A 22104-nucleotide genomic window follows, 5' to 3' on the forward strand; every position below is an offset into this window, starting at 1 on the left:
TACCCCATTAAAGATGACGACTTTTTTTTGTAACTCTAGAAGCCCTATGGTTAGCATTAAATGACAAAAATCGGGGCGGATTGTAGAAAATTGTCATTACTTTTCTCGTAAACTTTACTAAAGTTTGAAATACGTTTTACCCCTATTTCACCATCTTAGGGGTTAGAATTTAAAAAAGAAAATCGTATAAAATAAATTACGTATGCTATTTATTTCTAACCAGAAACTTCTATATGATATTTTGAGCTTATAACTTTGAAATTGGCGGATTTCCACAGATCCCTTCATCCCTTATTTCATGTCTTTATCATTTTTCATAAGTACCTCCTCTAAGGCAAATAACATTACAAAAATAAAAACTATCTGCTTTATAATATTAATAAAGATTATTAGATATTTTATTATAATTTTAGTCAAAAGTAGCTCTAAAAATAATACCTTTTGAATAATAGTTAATTTACGAGATTACGTAACTTTTTTTTGTGTAAGTCTATCTGACCACAATTCTTTGATTCTACGTGATCCAAGCAATGAAATAGCACGTTTCCTATGTTTTACGAAAGAGTTCGAGAGATTCTATTATCACTAAAACGTATAGGTTTCATTTTATTGTGTAATATAATAATAATTGCATTTAGAAATTATTACAACACTATAACATTATTTTTTAATGATCAGTGTTTACTACTCCAATATAGACCCCAAAGATTAGGTTTGAATTTTCATGTCGATTTATTTTCTCCAATGATGAAAATAGTAAAAATCCTTTTGACAAAATTGCAATAGAATATGCTGGTGGTTAGTCTATTCTCCTTAATTTTGAATTTATTTGACGACATTGGTAGTCTAGCGGTCAGCGCACCGCTTTACGACCGATGGTCGCGGGTTCGATTCCTCCCACGGCATTAACATTTGTATTCATGAGTATGATTGTTTGTATCGGTCTGGGTGTTTTCTATATAGAATATGTATGTATTTACAAAAAAATATCTATGTGTATGTATCAGCTATCTAGTACCCATAACACAAGCTTTAACTAGCTTTACTTGAGTCTAGATGGCGCTGTGTGAATTGTCCTGAGATTATTATTATTACAAAAAAAAAATATATCTATGTATTTGTATCAGTTATCTAGTACCCATAACATAATCTTTAGCTAGCTAAATACATATTTATATCAGTTGTACCTTGTTGTTGTTGTCTAGTACCCAAACGAATTACTAACTTTAGTTACCTAAATGTCGTTTAACTAAAGTTAGTAATTCGTTTTATGGCAATTGCGTAAGATTTTACAACGAAATATCAGAGTCTGTTATAAATCTGCCTGAAAAAAGATTTAAATGTCATATAAAATACTTCCTTTGCAAAAAAGCTTACTATAAAATTAAAGAATTCGTTAACGACAATAATGTTTTTATAGAAAAACTTAAAATCCATAGCACTGACAATATTATTTGATTACAGTAATAATGAGTGCGTAGCAATTTCTATGTTGATAATCGCATGTCTCTTACTTGTTACACTGTAATTATTATATAAAAAAAACATCTATTCAAAAGAGCAACACACAAGTTTCTTGCTCATTCTTCTTGTGATGAATCTGCATTCCGAATGAGTGGTAGAATCAAAATATGACTATTCAAAAGTGCTTGTAATGAGTTTATTTGAATAAAGATTATTTCTATTTCTATTACACAAGCTCTGCTTACAGTAGGACTAGATGGCGCTGTATTAATTTTTCAGAGTTATTATTTACTATTTATTCTGTCATCCTGGCTTATCAGCATTTCAGCCTTCCATCATAATAAATGAGAAATATATGCCCATATATGAGTTCGCTAAGATAATGATATGTTAGGAAACTGCAATATAAAAGTTTAATAAAAATATATGGGTCGGCAACGCACATGTGACACCCCTAGTGTTTCAGGCGTCTATAGGCCGTATGCTGTCACCTTTGTGGTATACAAAATTACGTAACGTATATAATCGTAACTTACAATCATTGTAATTCTATATCTTACACATATTCATAGAATCTATAATTCAACTCACGTTCCTCATTCGTATTGCGCAATATCTTATCAGATACTCTTATTACCATGAAATAACTGATTATTAAGCAAATTAGATGATATATATAGTATATATATGTATTATATATGTTCATTATATAACCATTACTTGTAGATACATTTTCAAAATGGCTTCCAAGACTATAGCATTTTTCTTTGTTCAAATTGTAATGTTCAATGTAAGTATTATTAATTAATAAGCTAGTTTCTAAATAAATAAAGAGAGAAAAAATATTCATAAATAATACTAGCTGTACACGCGACTTCGTCCGCGTGAAAATTAACTTCATTTTTCTAAAAATAAAAGATTTTTTCTAAAGTAAAGGTACCTGCTACCTGCCAAAAAAAAGTCCCGTCAAAATCAGTTCAGCCATTTCAGAGATTAGCCGGAACAAACAGACAGACAGACTAAAATTGTAAAAAAATGTTATTTTGGTGTGTGTATCGTATTTATATTTATATTCATGTAGTAGAAAACGGTTACTTCAATATTACAAACAGACACTCCAATTTTATTTATATGTATAGATAACGATCTCGATGGTCTAAAGGTTTAGCACACCGCTTTACTTCCGATGGTTGCGGGTTCATTTCCTCGCATGGTGCAGATATTTGTATTCATGAGTATCATTGTTTGTATCGGTCTGGGTGTTTTCTATGTATAATATATATTTACGAAAAGAAATGTTTCTATGTATTTGTATTAGTTGTCTAGTATTCATAATACGATCTTTAGCTAGCTAAGTACATATTTATATCAGTTGTCTATCCAAAAAATAAGCTATGCTTAGTTTTGGATGAAGACACAGCTATATCAAGAAGTTGTAGTCGTGTCGTATCAACAGCTAAAAAGACTGATAGAAGATCGTGGAAGGTGGCGGGAGCTCCACCGACAAGAGCACAGCTCTTTAATAATGAACGAATGCATAGTTTTGGACTAGATGGCGTTGAGTGAATTGTCCAGTGTTACTATTATAATGATTTCTTCATATGACTTTCAAATATTCAATTATAGTAATAATTATTTTTTTTACAGGTGGCATTTACCCAAGTACTGAATCGGGTAATACCAAACATCGGTAACATACTACCAATAGGCGAAACAATTATTCCTAATCAACTACTACTGAACCAACTTGCTCCTAACCTTATACCGGTTGCCCCTAACCTAATCAACTACGAGGTTCCAAGCTACGTAGACACAGTACTATCCAGCCCCGTAACTGTGCCTTCACCCACAATAATCCAGGACAGCACGGTTGCTAACAATTTAGCGAACGCCTTACAATTATTGGTTGTCAGCAACCTGTTGCGTAACACATTGCCGACTATGGGTGAAGTTGTTGCCCCTAATTACGCAGCGCCAATAGAAGTGGTGTCCCCGGTTACAGTTGGAGGGCTGCCTGGTTACAATTACGTTTATTAAAACTATTTATTTTATTTTATAAAGAAAATAAATATTATTATAGAAATTTATAATATGTTATTTCATTTTTACTGAAATTTTTCATTTTAACAAACTTCTATATATATAATTGTGTAATTGTTCGTATCAGTCGTTCGTAGGGTATTGTCTATGTACGTGTATTATGTACTAGCTGTGCCCGCTTGATATTTATAACCTATATGTTATTCTGATGTATAAGCTATATTACTGTAAAGTCCCATCAACTACAACTAAAAATCAACTACGAGGTTCCAAGCCACGTAGACACAGTACTATCCAGCCCCGTAACTGTGCCTTCACCCACAATAATCCAGGACAGCACGGTTGCTAACTTATTGGTTGTCAGCAACCTGTTGCGTAACACATTGCCGACTATGGGTGAAGTTGTTGCCCCTAATTACGCAGCGCCAATAGAAGTGGTGTCCCCGGTTACAGTTGGAGGATTGCCTGGTTACAATTACGTTTATTAAAACTATTTATTTTATTTTATAAAGAAAATAAATATTATTATAGAAATTTATAATATGTTATTTCATTTTTACTGAAATTTTTCATTTTAACAAACTTCTATATATATAATTGTGTAATTGTTCGTATCAGTCGTTCGTAGGGTATTGTCTATGTACGTGTATTATGTACTAGCTGTGCCCGCTTGATATTTATAACCTATATGTTATTCTGATGTATAAGCTATATTACTGTAAAGTCCCATCAACTACAACTAAAAATCAACTACGAGGTTCCAAGCTACGTAGACACAGTACTATCCAGCCTCGTAACTGTGCCTTCACCCACAATAATCCAAGACAGCACGGTTGCTAACAATTTAGCGAACGCCTTACAATTATTGGTTGTCAGCAACCTGTTGCGTAACACATTGCCGACTATGGGTGAAGTTGTTGCCCCTAATTACGCAGCGCCAATAGAAGTGGTGTCCCCGGTTACAGTTGGAGGATTGCCTGGTTACAATTACGTTTATTAAAACTATTTATTTTATTTTATAAAGAAAATAAATATTATTATAGAAATTTAAAATATGTTATTTTATTTTTACTGCAATTTTTCATTTTAACAAGCTTCTATATATATAATTGTGTAATTGTTCGTATCAGTCGTTCGTAGGGTATTGTCTATGTACGTGTATTATATACTAGCTGTGCCCGCTTGATATTTATAACCTATATGTTATTCTGATGTATAAGCTATATTACTGTAAAGTCCCATCAACTACAACTAAAAATCAACTACGAGGTTCCAAGCCACGTAGACACAGTACTATCCAGCCCCGTAACTGTGCCTTCACCCACAATAATCCAGGACAGCACGGTTGCTAACTTATTGGTTGTCAGCAACCTGTTGCGTAACACATTGCCGACTATGGGTGAAGTTGTTGCCCCTAATTACGCAGCGCCAATAGAAGTGGTGTCCCCGGTTACAGTTGGAGGGCTGCCTGGTTACAATTACGTTTATTAAAACTATTTATTTTATTTTATAAAGAAAATAAATATTATTATAGAAATTTAAAATATGTTATTTTATTTTTACTGCAATTTTTCATTTTAACAAGCTTCTATATATATAATTGTGTAATTGTTCGTATCAGTCGTTCGTAGGGTATTGTCTATGTACGTGTATTATATACTAGCTGTGCCCGCTTGATATTTATAACCTATATGTTATTCTGATGTATAAGCTATATTACTGTAAAGTCCCATCAACTACAACTAAAAATCAACTACGAGGTTCCAAGCCACGTAGACACAGTACTATCCAGCCCCGTAACTGTGCCTTCACCCACAATAATCCAGGACAGCACGGTTGCTAACTTATTGGTTGTCAGCAACCTGTTGCGTAACACATTGCCGACTATGGGTGAAGTTGTTGCCCCTAATTACGCAGCGCCAATAGAAGTGGTGTCCCCGGTTACAGTTGGAGGATTGTCTGGTTACAATTACGTTTATTAAAACTATTTATTTTATTTCATAAAGAAAATAAATATTATTATAGAAATTTAAAATATGTTATTTTATTTTTACTGCAATTTTTCATTTTAACAAGCTTCTATATATATAATTGTGTAATTGTTCGTATCAGTCATTCGTAGGGTATTGTCTATGTATATTATGTACTAGCTGTGCCCGCGACTTTGGCCGCTTAATATTTATAACCTATATGTTATTCTGATGCTATATTATAGTAAAGTTTTATCAAAATCCGATCAGTACTTATTGCATGAAAGAGTAACAAACATCCATCTACACTAACAAACTTTCGCGTTTATAATATTAGTAAAATGTATGAAAAGGGTATTGGGGTATTTATATCAGTTGTCTAGTATCCATAACACAAGCTCTGCTTAGATTGAGACTAGATGGCATTATTATATATTACATGTTGACAAGTATACATACAATATTTGCAAATATTTATAAATCCTACGTGAATACTAAGTAAGCAAATACAGTTCTATCAAACCAAATGACAATTATATATATTACTAGCTGGCCCGCAAACGATGTTTTGCCATATAAATTAAAATCGCTATTAAGAATAGGGGTTGGTGATAGAAAGGTGAAAATTTAGGATTATATGTATTTTTAATGCCACATTATAAAGAAATAAATAAAAGACACCCTTTATCACTTAGGTGTTAAAAAATAATATAATAAAAATCGGTCAAGCCGTTTCCAAACATACCATTATTTTTTAAATTAATTTTTGATATAAAAAATTTTAAATTACAAAGAGACACTTAACTTTTATTTATTTGTATATATTTACCTACCGTCCTCTGATTGTACTTCCCACAGATGTGTTACTGAAGAAAATGAGTAGTGTAATTATTATCACTTCTACTTTTGCGAGAGTAGTTGGACTCAAGATGGCGGCCTATGAACAGTTACCAGTACAAAAAGGCATTATACGAGCAGCCGCGAACGGAACGGACGAGTTGTGCTCTTGTGTATAATAAAATGAATTTTTAAAATATTCAAACCAATTAAAAATCATTAACTTTAGTTTTTTAACGCTACTTTTTCCGAGTCTTACGGAAATATGTGTAAATACACAAATAATTTATTCTCTATTTTGAGATCGAATGTGAAAAAAGTGGACAGAATGTAAAAAATAACATACAGAGACAGAATATGATTTATTTTTCAATTGTAAACCGATTTTGTTACAAACTTTTATGATGCCTACTAATAGATATTAATAATTAATTAATAATTAATTAATTATTAATATTAATATTGAATTTCATCATAGCATTCTGTTCGTACACTTGGAGCAATCAAAATATCTCTTTAAATTATATGGAACTAACTTTAACTCCTTCTACATAATAGAAATAGTCGTTATTCAAATAAACTTAATATATGTAAGTACTTTTGAATGAATACCAAATGACAAGATTGACAATAGTAAATAGGTATAATAGCTACTCGAGTAACAAAATAAATCAGTCATAGTTATCAGAGCAAGTTACAAGAGTACGTTCACGAGTATGACGTGTGAGCCAGCCGTCATAAAAAATAAGAATCACGAAATATTCTGTAACAGCTTATATATTTTTATACCGCTAATCTTTACATAGTATAAAATCAAGTCGCTCCCACTGTTTTCCTTTATATTATGAACTACGCAACGGATTTTAATGCAGTTTTTAGCAATAGATAGAGTGATTCAACAGGATGGATTAGGTGTATAATATATGTACACCCGTATGAAGCCGAGGCGGGTAGATAGTACGTTATAAACAGTCAAATAAAAATTTGTAGTCGTTATATAGTCTACATTCACGCATGTTTAATATCCGTTTGGCTGTTTAGTCGTGAAAAGATCATAAATAAATAGACAGACAGACACGCTTTCTTATTTATAGTATTAGTATGGCGTAAGGATTGTTATGCAAAATAAAATAATAAGCGACCAAAACCACTTTTGGTTTTGGTCATGGAATAAAAATAAAATTTAAAAAATAAAACAATTTTATTGATACAATAACAACATTCTTAATAAACATAATTTACTATTTTCAAATGTGAACATCAAATACTGCATACGCTTCTAAATTTGAAACTATTAAAACAAATATTTGTATGCAATTACTAATATGGAAACATAGTAATGACGCTAGGAGCAATAAAAATTACTTCAGTAGTGATAATAATGACGTTAGGAGTGACATTGTAAAATTTTGTTCATTCCTGATACTTCGACTTAAAAAAAATATTTTTTATTGAATAGTAAGTAAGGCAGAAAAAGAGATGGTCGGAATATAGCAGGAAAGGGAGTAAATAAAGAGATGACTGCGAACATGGATGAATGAAAGAGAAAAACATATTACGTATCAAACGTGATACTTCGAGTTACATTTATTTAAATATTTTTTATTGATTATAAGAAGGGCAGGACAAGGTAGAAAGAGATGTATGGACTGAATACAGCAAGAAAGGGTGTAAATAGAAAGATGGCTGCGAACACGGATGAATACAAGAGAACAACATATTACGTATCAAACCTGATTTCAGTTGAAACAATTATTATATTAATTTTTAATGAATATAAGAAGGACAGGGCAAGATAGAAAAATAGATGTATAGACTGAATATGTTAGGAAAGGGAGGAAATAAAGAGATGACTGCAAAAAACCTTTAAATAGAAGAAGAAAACACATTACGCTCCAAATGAATGGGATAAGGAAGAAGCAGTTGATGATTATTTCTTATTGAAAAATAGTATTATTATTAATAAACATAGTTAATACCACCAACTACAGGAGATATCAAATCCACTGGAGATGCACAAGCAGGGATCACCACATCGGGTTTAGCAGGTAAAGTGTTACTTAGTAAATTACTAACAATGAGTAACTGCAATGCGTTAGCTAAATTGTTGGCTACTGTACTATCTTGAATAATTGTAGTAGTAGGAACAGCTACAGGTGTTGACACGACGGTTTCTACTATTGGCTGCTCGCAAGCAACGACGCTAGGAGCTACAGGAACGACGCTAGGGGCAATAGGAACGATGCTAGGGGCTAGTTGGTTGAGTAAAAGCGGGTTTGATAGCAAAGCTTCCAATGGTATGATTCTGTTTATGTTTTGGGCGAATATAGCCTGAAAAGAAAATAATAACACATTAATATATTTATTTATTGTATTTTTTTATAATAATAATAATATCTCAGGATGGTTCACAGTGCCATCTAGTCACAAGTTAAGCAGAGTTTGTGTTATGGGTACCAAACAAGTGATAGAAGTACATAGATACCTTTTTTGTGTAAATACATACATATTATAGATAGAGAACACCCAGATCGATACTAACAATCATACTCATGAATACAAAATGTTTGTACATTGTGAGAAATCGAACCCACGACTATCGGCAGTGTACTAAACGGCTAGAGCTCTGAGGTCGTATGACCATTTATAACTTTTATATAAAGGGAATGAAGGAAATATAAAGGAAAGGGAATAAGTGCTATACGCCATAAAAGCTTATACATCATAATAACACATAGGCTATAAATTTCATGCGGGTCAAATCGCGGGCACAGCTAGTATTTTAATATATTACAAACAAAGAAACAGCTGTTATATTAAAAAAACTGTACGTTATAATCGCTAGGGTAATGTGTCAACAGTGCTAACAAAATATAAGGAACTCCAATTTGAAAAAAGCATGATATAGACCAATTATTATTTAATAATACATCTATTTAATACCCTGCTAATAACATAATAAAATGTATTTTTAATTGCATATAAATTAACATATAAATGCGTATGAAATTAACATTTTTATGACTAAATTACCTGAAAAACAACGGCTTGAACGAGGAAAATAGCTAATACACGGCTCGCCATTTTGTAAACTTGCGAATATACTGCTGTTATGAACGAATGATACTAATAAAAAAAACAACGCCGTATATATACTATATCGTTTTCAATATATTACAAAAACAATACTATATAAATTGCGAAGTAAAGGAATTTATGGTAAAGTTACGTAAAATGATAACCAATTAACTAACAATGGCGACGTAGGTTTTGATAAAGGTAATATAGTAGATGGTCATTCGATGAATAATCAAGACTTTTTATTATGAGGTTAGGGCTAACTTGGTGTTTTAGACCTGTAACACTGCGACCTGTACCTATAGATCTAGTTTTTGAACTACTCTAATACAAGATATTAAACAAGATATAGAGTTAAACAAAAATATAAAAGTAAAAATTGTATATAAAAACATAGTTCACAATAAGAAAAGGAACACCGGATCGATACATACGATTTTAGTCTGAGGGCACTGCTAGTTCGAACCTTGGCTCAGGCCGTCATAATTTCGATCCCTGTTTGAATTAGATGAGGGATCGATCGGTGGGGAATACGAGTAGATCCATCGTACTCGCACTTTTTTATAGTTCGCTACCTAGGCCCGTCAGGGACATGAATTGAAGGATATTCTTAGAAGCATTGGTTTTAACATCTCAGAATAGAGTGTGTACTTTCCAAAAGAGATATTTATATCAACATTTATACCCACAACACAAGCTCTGCTTTGTTGGGACGGTAGGGATAAAATGTTAATACCAAAAACTTTACGTTCATAAGCGGCTAAAATGACCTACATGATTTTTGCGCTGTGTGAATAATCCTGAGATATTAACTACTCCTCCCGGGTTGATTTGTAAGCTGTGTTGTGTGTGTGAAAGGTGAGATTTGGTAATGAAATTACAGTTTATGGACGTTTAACAACTTAATTCTCAGAAATGGCAACTCATGAAGAGTATCACGGGCATAAATTGATATTGTCATCCGTTATTAACTAAAGAGAGGTGGTGGGCTGCTCATAATTTTAGTTATACAATAAAAAAACATGTTTTAATATCATAAATAGAGTAAAACACCGCTGTTAGGAAAGTGTATTAAATATACCTACGTGAAGATACTGTGAATATAGTTTGCTGAGCTGAATATCGAGCTAGTTTCGATAGTAGCAACAAAGGAAGACGTGTGAAGGTAGAAGCATATGTCTGCCCATAAAAAAGATTTTATTTACCATCTACCCGGTGCTCTTCAGTGTATCCGTGATTATAGCGGTTGAAATACTGCCGAAATATCGGGAACACAATAAAAAAACGTGGTAAGATCCCGTAATCTTTACTCATTATACGTATAAATATCGCTGATTTTCGAATGATACAGAATAGGGCGAATGCTAGTGGGATGATACATATAGCATTTTGTAAAAGCTGCCTAGGTCATCGTTATAAAAAAAATATTAGGTGACTAGATTCTTGTTAATAAAAGTATTATTTTGAAATATATTATTTTTGCTTTCTCCAGTGATACTATAGGTATTTAGGTATTGCTTTATATTTATCAAATGCGATAAAAATTTTAGCAAGTAATATTACTAACCTGATAACATTAATTTAGTAATTTGACCTGCAATACTATTTTGATGATAAGATATATGAAAAAGTTATGGTTGAATCGAATTTGATCATTCGATTTTCAAACGAGAAAGGGAATATTCTCATAAAAAAATATTATAGTGTTTGAAGAAAATTGTGACTGGCTGGATTTAAATTTTATTAAAAAATATTATATATTTTAATAATAGAAGATCAGTGATAGCACTGGCTGGAAAACTGAATAGCTGTTTATGAACATGGCAGTGGCCTATAATTTTATTTTGGCAATTTGTCTATTCTCTCAGGTATCGTATTTTTTTTATTTATACTTTTTAATACTATAGTAACAAAGATATTAAGTGATATTTGTCTTGATAGTTAAAGGTAAATGTAGATTAATTTTACTATATATTTATATACAGAGGCGTCAGGCGTCCATAGGCTACGGTAACCATTTACCATCAGATGGGCCGTATGCCTGTTTGCCAACATAGTAGTATAAAAAAAAATACAGAGGCCCTTTGGGTACTTGATATATGAACGAGATTCTTTAGTTGATTAAAGTGAAAAACATCTTCCTTTATTATTGTAAAAAAATCTTTAAATATACGAAATTTAAAAAAAACACGAGAACACGTTTACTGGAACTGAATACTATCCTAGCTACTTTTAATCCTATTTAATACAGTAAATGAGAAAGTGTGTGCCTTCATTTACTAGTATATTGTTTTCATTATTCTCTGAACTTACGTTTGGTAATTACGTAGCAAGTTGGGATATAGGACTTAAGCTACCTACTATGACAATCAGAACAAAGTATTGTGTAGAACCTTGTATGAATGTAAAATATAACTATGTTTATTATTGAAATATAATTAGGTTTACTTTTTAATTATCTACTGTTTATTTTATACTGCTATTTACGCGCGGCTTTGTATATCTCCTATATAAAAGATTGCGTTTGTGATAGAACTGATCCCATGTAAAATAGTATTAACATCTGTTCAGCAGTTTAGTCGAATAGTGAAAAAGAATTATATATTTTTTGTTATTTTCTATTTCAGATCACAATTTCCACAACTGGAATAAAACTACAACTCTCCAATTTCACCAGTGAAGTTAAGCCGTTGTTACCCACTCCGGCTACAACCAAAACAACCAATGCAGTGTCTCAAAGACCTTTCATAGACAACAAGTTCTTATCCCCACTTACAAATACTCCAATATCACCCAGATCAGCAATTCCATTCAATAATCCATCATCAATATCTAGAAATATGTTAGAGTTATCAAATCCGCCTACATTTGGTCCGCCTTATCGTGAATTTGGTTCCAGTTCATCCAAAACTGGATTTACTTCACCGTCTTCTACATTGTTTAATCCATTACAAACATCAGAAAGTGTTAAAGCAGTCCCTTCATCGTTTCAAGCAAATCCCTCTAAATTAGATCCTTCAGTATTTTTAAATAATTTTGGTAACATATCTCCCGCACAATCTCATGGACTAATACCACAAGCAAGTCTTCAACTATCTGGACCTTTAGGACAGACAGATAGTCCACTAAAACAATCAGCTTTAAAAGATTTAAATAATATTAATAACAACTTTAGTTCATTTGGGAAACGGCCTCTTATAGATCCTCCACAGAATATAAACACTGTTTACCAATCTCCTAAATTGAATTTTCCATTGTCAAGTCCTGTACCAGATAGTCTGAATGATGTTAAACCATTTATTAATAATAGGCCATTAAATAATATAGATAGTAATATTATTGCAAATAATCCAATTCATAGACCACAAATTCCTTACAATAATAATAAAGTCAAAAACCCTGTAATAACAAAAGATAAAAATTTACAAGCTCAAAACATTGAATCGAATATATTGTCTTCAAAAATTAATAATCATGTACCTTCAATAAATAACGTTCCTCTTTTACAAAATAGCATAAATAATCAAATACGGAATGTAGAAAAAGAAAGACTAACATTATATAACCCAAGTCTTAATTTTAAACCAAGCCTAGAACAAGCAAACTTATTAAATAATAAACTACCAAGTTTAACTACGAATAAAAATCAAAATCCATTATTAACACAGCTTAATTCACAAAAACCAGAAATTAACTTGAAGCCTAAAATGAACATAGCTCCACTTGGTAATGTTGCTACACCATTATATAATAATTTTAAAAATAACGATTTAACTAATTCATTCGTAAACCAAAACCTTAATGGATGTTTTAACAATTTAAATAATAGTTTAGCCTTGCAAAATCCTTCATTTGCTATTATACCCCAACTTGAAGACAAACATTTACCAAATATTATGTCACCAAACTTATCAAAATCCAAATTTAGTGAAACATTTAAGGCTGCTTCTAATATTGAAGACAATGTGATTAAAAATAAACTTATTAATGATAATATATTACCAAGCAAATCTATCGACGGAAACTCAATACAGTCACCAATATTTATGAATAATTTTCCAAACATGAATAAAGATACTATATTACCACATCAACAGTTTGCTCCTGTAATTGCAGATATTAATTCAAATATAGATCGTATATCAGTTTCTCCACTAAAGAATTTTATAAATTCTAATACAATTTCACCAATAGAAAATCAAAGTCATTTGACATTAATGAATCCATTTAATAATTTACAAAAAAATCCAATTAATAGAGCAGAGATTGCAATAGACAAAAACAACATGCCCAGTAATAACGAACCAAATAATATTCCTAACATAATATCTTCTTCCCTTACCCCAATTCAATCTACAGTTAATATACTTCCTAATAACTACATTCCATTCAATCATAACTCGGAGAATGTAGTACCTATAGGTAACACTGATTTTTTTAGTACTTCTAATAACTTAGATTTAACTCACAAAACAAATAGTGTAATAGTTGAATCACCCAGAAATGTATCACCTAATCCTCTAATCGAAAGTCATAAATCAGAAACAGATGAAATAACTAAAATTTCAAAGCTACCGAAGGTCAATGCTCCTTCTTACTTATCACCTTCAACTCCAGTATTATCATACATAAATGTATCTCCAACAAATTCACTTATTCCGTCTTCAGCGATAGAATTGGCTACTGACGTCACAAAGCAAATTTTATTATCTTCTCTAAAAGCAAATAAACCAAAAGGTTCAATATTAAAGAGTAATAAATACTACACTCCAGTACAATTAAAAGAAAAAGCAACACCTACGTTAGCAACAACCGACTCCTCATTGAATACTAAATCTGATATTTCAGCAAGTTCGTTATCTTCTACAGCGGAATCTTCAGAATTTGGTAATATAACGCCAAAAGCTTCACAATATTCAGTTTCTGTATCAACTTTGTCAGAAAGTACTGAAGTAATAGATTCAGATGTTCCATATTTAAGTTCATTAACTGCCAATGTAGTGACTGAAGATTTATCGCCAGCTACAATCGTGCCAACATATACTTGCCCTCGTATTATATATTCACCGTCATATCTCCCAACTCCAAATATTAATGTACCATTCTATCCACCACTTCCAACTGTAATTGAAGCTCCAATTTTCAAAATTGGGAACAGAGAATCAATGGATTACAAGAAATTATTAGAAATAATGGTTATAGATAAAATATTAAATGACAACGAAAGCAATGATCTGAGGACCGCCATTATAGCTATGATGTGTACGGCTTGATCTACATACATACAGAATAAAAATACGTCTACAGACCACAAAAAACCGGCTTCAAGCATATTAATAATAAAAATTATATGAAACTACAATGGAAGAATAACCTTTAAATATAAAAATCAAAATAGATTCACGCAAAATAAAGTTCTGAGGTAAATAATACATACATAAAAACACTGACACATTTAGAACCTCCTTTTTTTTAAATTCAATTGTAAAATACAAAGCAATTTATGCAAGAACATTCCACGATGGACTAGAGCAGTGATTCCCAAAGTGGTCTCTACCCCCAGGGGTCTATGATAAACTGTACGACAGCGGTCATCTTGTTATTTTTATTTCACACTAAACTTTACTACAATTAGAAATTTACAAAAAATCAATACCAGCTAAGAATGGGGGGTTTACCCAAAACCGAAAAATATGGCAAGGGGTCTACGACACAAAAAAGTTTTGGTACCTCTGGACTAGAGGATATATCAACCCAAAAGACCAAGAATATCGATCGTTTCTGTCAACAAACAAAGCGAAACTCTGAAAATAAATGACTGAACAGTTCATAATTAATCGCAAGGTTTTTAAAAATGTTATCAATATTTCTTCTTTAGGTTTATTCAGTTTTATGTACACTCGCTTTTGGTTTCGTATACGTTTACCAATCTGTTACATTACTTAGTTTTTTCTGTCTGTGTATCACTCTATATAGGTATAGAAATCCCTAATATAATTTCGTTATATCTACATATCTAAGTATAGAAATAATGGATGAATATAAAGACTCTAAAGTACTAATGTTAAAATACTTTATTTGAGGGCAATTTCTGAATATTATCATTAAAACGTAAGCTTCTGTTTTATTTATTTAATGTTTATTAGATATAATATAATAAGTGAATCTTAATAAATTATTGTGTTAATAATAAAAAGTATTTTATAGTATTTGTTTTGTTTTTAATTATTTAATAATTTTAATTTTTTCATTTAGTCATTTAATAATAAAATTAAAATTATAAATATGTTTTGTAGTTCATCTAAATCTCTTAAGGTGCCCGAGGACAATTAGACACATACAACAATAAAAAGTAGCCTAAGTAACTCCTTATTACATCAGGTACCTGCCAATAAAAATCCGGTCAAAAGCGGTCCAACCATTTCAGAGATTAGCCGAAACAAACAGACGGACAGATCATTGACAGATCATTGGAGACGGATTGACAGATTCCTTAAAATATGGTCGAGGTTGGCTCATACATCATACTCGTGAACGAGTGCTGCTTGTAAGGACTGGTCTAATCACTACGACTGATTTACTCTTATTTAGTTACTCAACCACTTAGTTGTGTATTTAATGTTTTGACTCTAATAAATTAGTGCTAATTGGTAGTTTGTATTCACACATTTCAACATAAAAAATGTAAAGTTACATCTAAATTATTTAAAAGAGAAAAATGCAACAAATCGTTGTAATAATAATAATCTCAGAACAATTCATACTGCTCTATCTAGACCCAAGATAAGCTAGCTAAAGCTTGTGTCAAGGGTACTGGATAACTGATACAAATAGATATATTTTGTTTCATGAATACATACATATTATACATAGAAAATATCCAGACAGATACAAACAATCATAATCATGAATACAAATGTTTGCGCGCCGTGCAAGGAATCAAACCCGCGACCACAGAAATTAAGACGGTATGCTAAACCGCAAGACCATCGAGGCCGTCATCAAAACACAACAAAAATTCAAACAACACCAAACGTAAATACAACAAATCGTATAAATCAATTTTATTCAGATTACGTGTATACAATATTTACAAGCAATTTATTCCCACTGTTTATAAAGGATCTCGGCAAATAGCGAATACACAGGTTGAATGTTGATTTTTTTCATCCATTCTGTTTTCTGTGCTACGAAAGGTAAATAAATATGTACACATATAACGTTTATAAGACAACTTTCTTATACATTCATAGTACTTCGTACTTAGTTATCTCACTAATATTATAAACGTGAAAGTTTGTAAGTGTAGGTGGATGTTATATTATGAGCGCTGAAAATATTATCTAATTGCACTAAGAATGAGTGCATAGGGGTTTCTATGTTGATTATCGCATGCCTCTTACTTGTTGTTGTGTGATTATGTATTTAAAAAAACTTTTATTCAAAAGAGCAACACATCTTGCTCATTGTTCTTATCGTCATAAAAATAATTTCAAATATATTCCTAAAAAATATAAATAATAATTTGAGCTCACCCAATAGAAAAAAAAAAATAGGGGTGCGCCACCCTCATTACCCAGGAGTATATAATATAGATAACAACCTATTCTCAGACCTACTGAGTATACACATAAAATTTCAACAAAATCGGTTAAGCCATGACGGAGAAGTGTGCCAACTAACACTGTGACTAGAGAAGAAAGATTGTGTCAATAATATACGCAATCAATAAATAAAACTTCAAAGATATAAAATAATTTATAAGACATAGTAATGGTAATGTTTTACCTCTTATTTACTAAAGATTTCATTGATTAAACATCTCCAGATGGTATTGATTTCGCAAACACAAGTACAGGTCTATTGATCAGCGGTAAATTATATTTTACAGTTGTAGTCTCTTCCTCGTAATGATCTTCATTTTGGCCGTATTTTACAACCTTCGACTTAGCAAATACAGTTTCTATATTTGTAGGTTTTTTAGTAGAAACTTTCACATATTTCGAATCGTTGTATTTACTCGATTTTGTATCAGAATAAGATGAGAGCTTGTCATTTGGATTTCCTAAATAAATTCGTATAACTTCATCGTTGTCTTTTTTGAATTCATGCTCGTAATAATGTTGATCATCTATTTTTGTAGATCTATCTACTGGTTTCGTTTCGAAGTTAGGGTTTTCCAAAACAGGTGGTGTTTGAAAAATAGTATTTTCTGTGTAATCATTAAAATCTATACTAATTTCAGTTATTGGATTAGTTATATTTTCGTCACGTTCAGCTATGGCTGTAGATGTTTCAGTGTTATGTGTAACAAGAAATTTATTATCCATATTATTTCTAAAATTGTCTTCATTGCTTTCTATATACTTATTGTCAGCAATAAAATTTGGATAATAATCATCCACAAAATTTTCTATTTCATTGATCGTATCTTCTTCACCTAGATTTGGAATTTTAGGTTCTAAATTGTAAGCAGTAGTGGTCTCGATTAAAACTGGTTGTAAAGTTTTATGTACGTTTGGTATTTGTGTAGTCACTAATACATCTATCAATTTATTTTTTGGAAATAAATCTGTCATATTAGTACTAGTCGTCTTTTTGTTTGTGATATTCGTAATTTTACCAGTATTATCAAACTTTGTAATTCGTTCCGTTGTTGTTGATATTGATGATTGTAATAAATTTACATCTGTAGTAGTATAACCTGGATCAGATATTTCGCTATTAGGCATAGTAGTATTTATTTTATTTTTGTCTTTTATATGTTCCTTATTTTTTCCATTAGAGTTTTGTGATTTACTTCTGTTTTCATCCTTGTTATTGTTTTTCTTATTAGTTTTATAGAACCTGGTATTTTTTGAAGAATCTTGTATACCCAGCTGTTGATTTTGATATTGACGTCTCAAATATGATATTAATTTTCTGATTACTTCTTCTGGAATACCAGGAAATTTTCTATGGATATCTTTAATTATAGATTCATCTCTATTTTTACTGAAATTACTTTTTAGATCATTATCTCCTTTATTATTTTTGGTATTATTGGTTTCATTTGATAATTCATTATTCTTTTTAATAGGCTGAGATTTGTTTATATTTTTCTTATTGGTACTATTTGAAGTTACATTTGTTTTATTTATATTTTTTTCAAAATATTCATTAATATCTGTGTCGTTTGTTGCCTTACTTCCTATATTTTCTTGTTGTTTTTTAATTATATTTTCATTATTTTCCTTTTTTCTATTTTTAGTCGACTTCCTTTTTCCCGACGATTTACTCTTATTTTCTATATGTTCATTTTTCTCTTTTCTTCCAGATTTCCGAGTGCCGCCTCTTTCTTTCTGGCCATTGTCTCTATTTTTGTGTTTAGGCTTTATTTCTAATGGGTTATCGTGATGTCGTGTGTTTGTAATTTTCTTTTTTGATCTGTTACTCTCAGACGGTTTCCTGTTATTATTTACCGAACTTATTATTCTTCCACTTGTATGTTTCGTATTTTCTTCCCTTTGATATCGTTTTGAACTTCTAAGGTTCTTCTTCAAATCTTGTTCAATTGCTTCCAAATATTCCGGAGGTAAGATATAATAATTGTTTATAATATTAGGTACTACATCATTATTAGGTACATTAATAGACTCTGTTAAAGAATCAACTCCATTTTGATTAGGTTTTGCATTTGGTCCTAAAATACGTTGGAACATTGGATTTGTCATTATTTTATTAGCGTAAAGTTGATTAATTGCATTGTCTTTTATACCACCAACTATCGGATTTTGTGGTAATTTATTACAAAAACATTTATCTGGAGACATTTGATTTTGATTCAGAAGTTGCAGTAGATTGTTATTATTTGCCGCCTGTGGTAAATTGGGTACATTATAACCTGGTAGCTGTTGTGAATAAGGTCCATTGTAGCTTGCAGCTTGAGGTAGAAAAGGTATACTTGATGCTGGAGACGAAGTAGGCTGTATAAAGCTATTTTGGTTACAATTTCCTGATAATAGTGGTAGCAGTTGTGTCAGAGGATTTCCAATTGCCTGAAACGATAATTGCCCTGGTTATTCACAATAAAATTATACAGGGTTACTAGTAACTCGACGACTTACTGTCGGGGCGTGAGTTTATTTACAACATAACATATGAATTACCGAAAGTGTAAATTACTAAATTGGTCATAAATTTAAATTATAATTTAGTGTACTTTTTTATGGTTGTACTAGCTGTGTTTATGAATCACAAAGGTAAATGCCAATTTTTCATGTAGTTTTTTTTATTGGCTTTGAATTGTCAAATTTTGCGGAATTTTTCAAAAAATTCAAATATCTCGAACACTATTGATTTTCTATTTATATTGAAACACTGAACAGCTTTATCGTATCTCCAAATATTATAGAAGTTGTTAAATTGGTTAATATATGACAATTAAAAGAAAATGCTTACCGTCGTAACGCACAAGCACAAATAAATAAAATATGCTAACATTTTACGTTCATCATTCACTTATTATACTTAAATTGAAACAAACCTCTTTTTTAATATACGTGATTATTATATATTAACAATTTTAGTGGCATATCGAGTGATTACAGATATTTCTTTTTAATATTATCACTTTTATCTCAAAATCATCTTGATTGGTCACGATATTGCGGGAAATTTATTGATAAATTATTATAAAGTGTAAAATTGGCCCAGGTATAAATTCCCTTTCGACATACTCTTTTCATTTTTATTTATTTTAAACTCATTTAAACCAAAGGTAGATTAAACAAACTCATCTGCGTGTGTACCTAAGTCTCACCTATTTCAGCCACCAAGCAGCTTGCTTTGTATTCGTAGGGTAGAGATTAATAATAACTTGTTATTGTGAGTCTGATAAACCTAACAATAACATGATACAAAACGTACACAAAACGTATTTTTATCTCACTCACACCTGCATAAATCGTAAGGTGTCTCGCTCGCACGCATTACATTAGGACCCTTAAAAACAATTGGCGTAGGATTTTTAAATTTAGGTTTAAATGTAAGTTTTTTACAAATTTTTGATAAAACCCTAGATTGTTACACCTCATCGGATAGCTGATGAAACGTAGAGATATATAAGCACATCTGCGCCATAATATTTTTTTCAGATACAATTAAAGAAAAAGGAAGTTTTGAAAATTTTTATTATATTTTTAGTTTTAATCATCTACAACGACTTACTTATACATTTTACGTGTAATATTGGTTATTAAGGTGATAGAGCATCTTATTTTACATGTAAAAATCAAATAATAGTAATAATATGTAATATTATGTTATCTGTGGTAATAATAAGACTTACACATTTTAAAATATCTAAACTAATTGCCGAAAATCAGGACTTTTTTGTAAAAATCAATTAAATTCATATCTCGAAAACGGTTAGATTTAGGATAGGGTGTCTCATAGTGAAATCTGTCAGAAATGAGAATAATAAATTTATTTGTAATATATTTTGGGTACATACATATATGATGTTATACAAAAACATAGCACTTGCATAATCTGCTTATATCAAGCGAACAAATCTTAAAGTTAATTAAATTATTGATTGTTTATATAATTATGAATTATTGTATGTACATATATGTCAATTTGTAAACTATACACCCCTAACGGGAATAGATCGACTTAACTAGTAACTCTATATATTGCTATTTCTACACAATTAATAGAAATAAATATTTATGTTATAAACTTCATTTTCTACACTAATTCTCATATATACATAAAATACTCGTGTTAGTTACCATACGCCTCCGAAACGGCTTGACCGATTTTTGTTAAATTTTATATGCATATTCAGTAGGTCTGAGAATCAGCTACTATTTTTCATGCCCCTAAGTGATAAGATTTGTCCACCTCCAACATTTTTTGGACAATTCATTTTTACTTTTTAATAATGTGCTTTTAAACAATGCATACAACCCTACATTTTCACCCTTCTAACATCAACCCTTATTGTATAATAGCGTATTTAATTTATATGGCAAAACGTTCGCCGGGACAGCTAGTAATATTATAATACACCAGCTACACGCGTTAAATTTCAATATAAAATAGAACCTATGTGTTATTCTGATGCATAAGCTATATTACTATAAAGTTTCACCAAAATCCGTTCAGTAGTTTTGGGTGAAAGATTTTTTGTCCGGATTACTCTAATGCTGTTGACCACAGCTGCTTTACAGCTTCACCGGATGATCCCCTATCATCCGGTGAAGCTGTAAAGTGGAGCAGCATAGTGCAGTTAGCACCCCAAATCAGCAGAAGGACTTATGGAGCGGCTGAAGGCCAGTTCCCTCCTGACGGATACGAGCTAAGTCTGAGGCCACCGCTAGGGGTTCGAACCTCGGCTCAGGCCGTCGTAATTTCGATCCCCGTTTGAATTAGACGGGCATCGATCGGAGGGGGGCGGGGTGCATGAAAGAGTAACAAACATCCATACTTACCTACAAACTGTCGCATTTATTAAATTAATAATAAAATATTAGGTAATGTATTTAATGCACAGTCAAGCATAATACACGACCTACATTGAAATGCAAATGTTGGCATATTTTGCATAACGTAAATTAACCTCGAATTTTGTTATTTAAACTTGAACCTGAATATAGTATATACTATACTAGTTGTTACTCGCGACGCCGTCTACATATTTTTTATCCTAACTATATATATAACATAT

At 31.2% G+C, this 22104-nt stretch overlaps 4 protein-coding genes across 4 annotated transcripts; 2 read left to right on the top strand and 2 right to left on the bottom strand.

The window, feature by feature from the left end:
* Positions 1-2203: 2203 nt before the first annotated feature.
* Positions 2204-3501, top strand: LOC131855242 (uncharacterized). Its single transcript, XM_059206485.1, has 2 exons — positions 2204-2254; positions 3112-3501. Exons 1-2 carry the CDS (start codon positions 2204-2206, stop codon positions 3499-3501), a joined length of 441 nt encoding a protein of 146 aa, XP_059062468.1.
* A 4769-nt stretch (positions 3502-8270) lies between these two features.
* On the bottom strand, positions 8271-9395 carry LOC131855395 (uncharacterized). Its single transcript, XM_059206676.1, has 2 exons — positions 9345-9395; positions 8271-8642 (listed from the first exon to the last, which is right to left on the bottom strand). Exons 1-2 carry the CDS (start codon positions 9393-9395, stop codon positions 8271-8273), a joined length of 423 nt encoding a protein of 140 aa, XP_059062659.1.
* A 1814-nt stretch (positions 9396-11209) lies between these two features.
* LOC131855243 (putative uncharacterized protein DDB_G0277255) lies at positions 11210-14662 on the top strand. The gene is made up of 2 exons (XM_059206486.1): positions 11210-11257; positions 12017-14662. The coding sequence occupies exons 1-2, from the start codon at positions 11210-11212 to the stop codon at positions 14660-14662; spliced, it is 2694 nt and encodes an 897-aa protein (XP_059062469.1).
* A 2541-nt stretch (positions 14663-17203) lies between these two features.
* On the bottom strand, positions 17204-20116 carry LOC131855244 (putative uncharacterized protein DDB_G0282133). Its single transcript, XM_059206487.1, has 4 exons — positions 20108-20116; positions 18667-19426; positions 18515-18579; positions 17204-18469 (listed from the first exon to the last, which is right to left on the bottom strand). The coding sequence occupies exons 1-4, from the start codon at positions 20114-20116 to the stop codon at positions 17204-17206; spliced, it is 2100 nt and encodes a 699-aa protein (XP_059062470.1).
* Between the last annotated feature and the right edge of the window lie 1988 nt (positions 20117-22104).

Source organism: Achroia grisella, unplaced genomic scaffold (genome assembly GCF_030625045.1).
Source record: "Achroia grisella isolate CSIRO2021 unplaced genomic scaffold, CSIRO_AGI_Agris_v1 utg1360, whole genome shotgun sequence".
NCBI lineage: Eukaryota > Metazoa > Arthropoda > Insecta > Lepidoptera > Pyralidae > Achroia > Achroia grisella.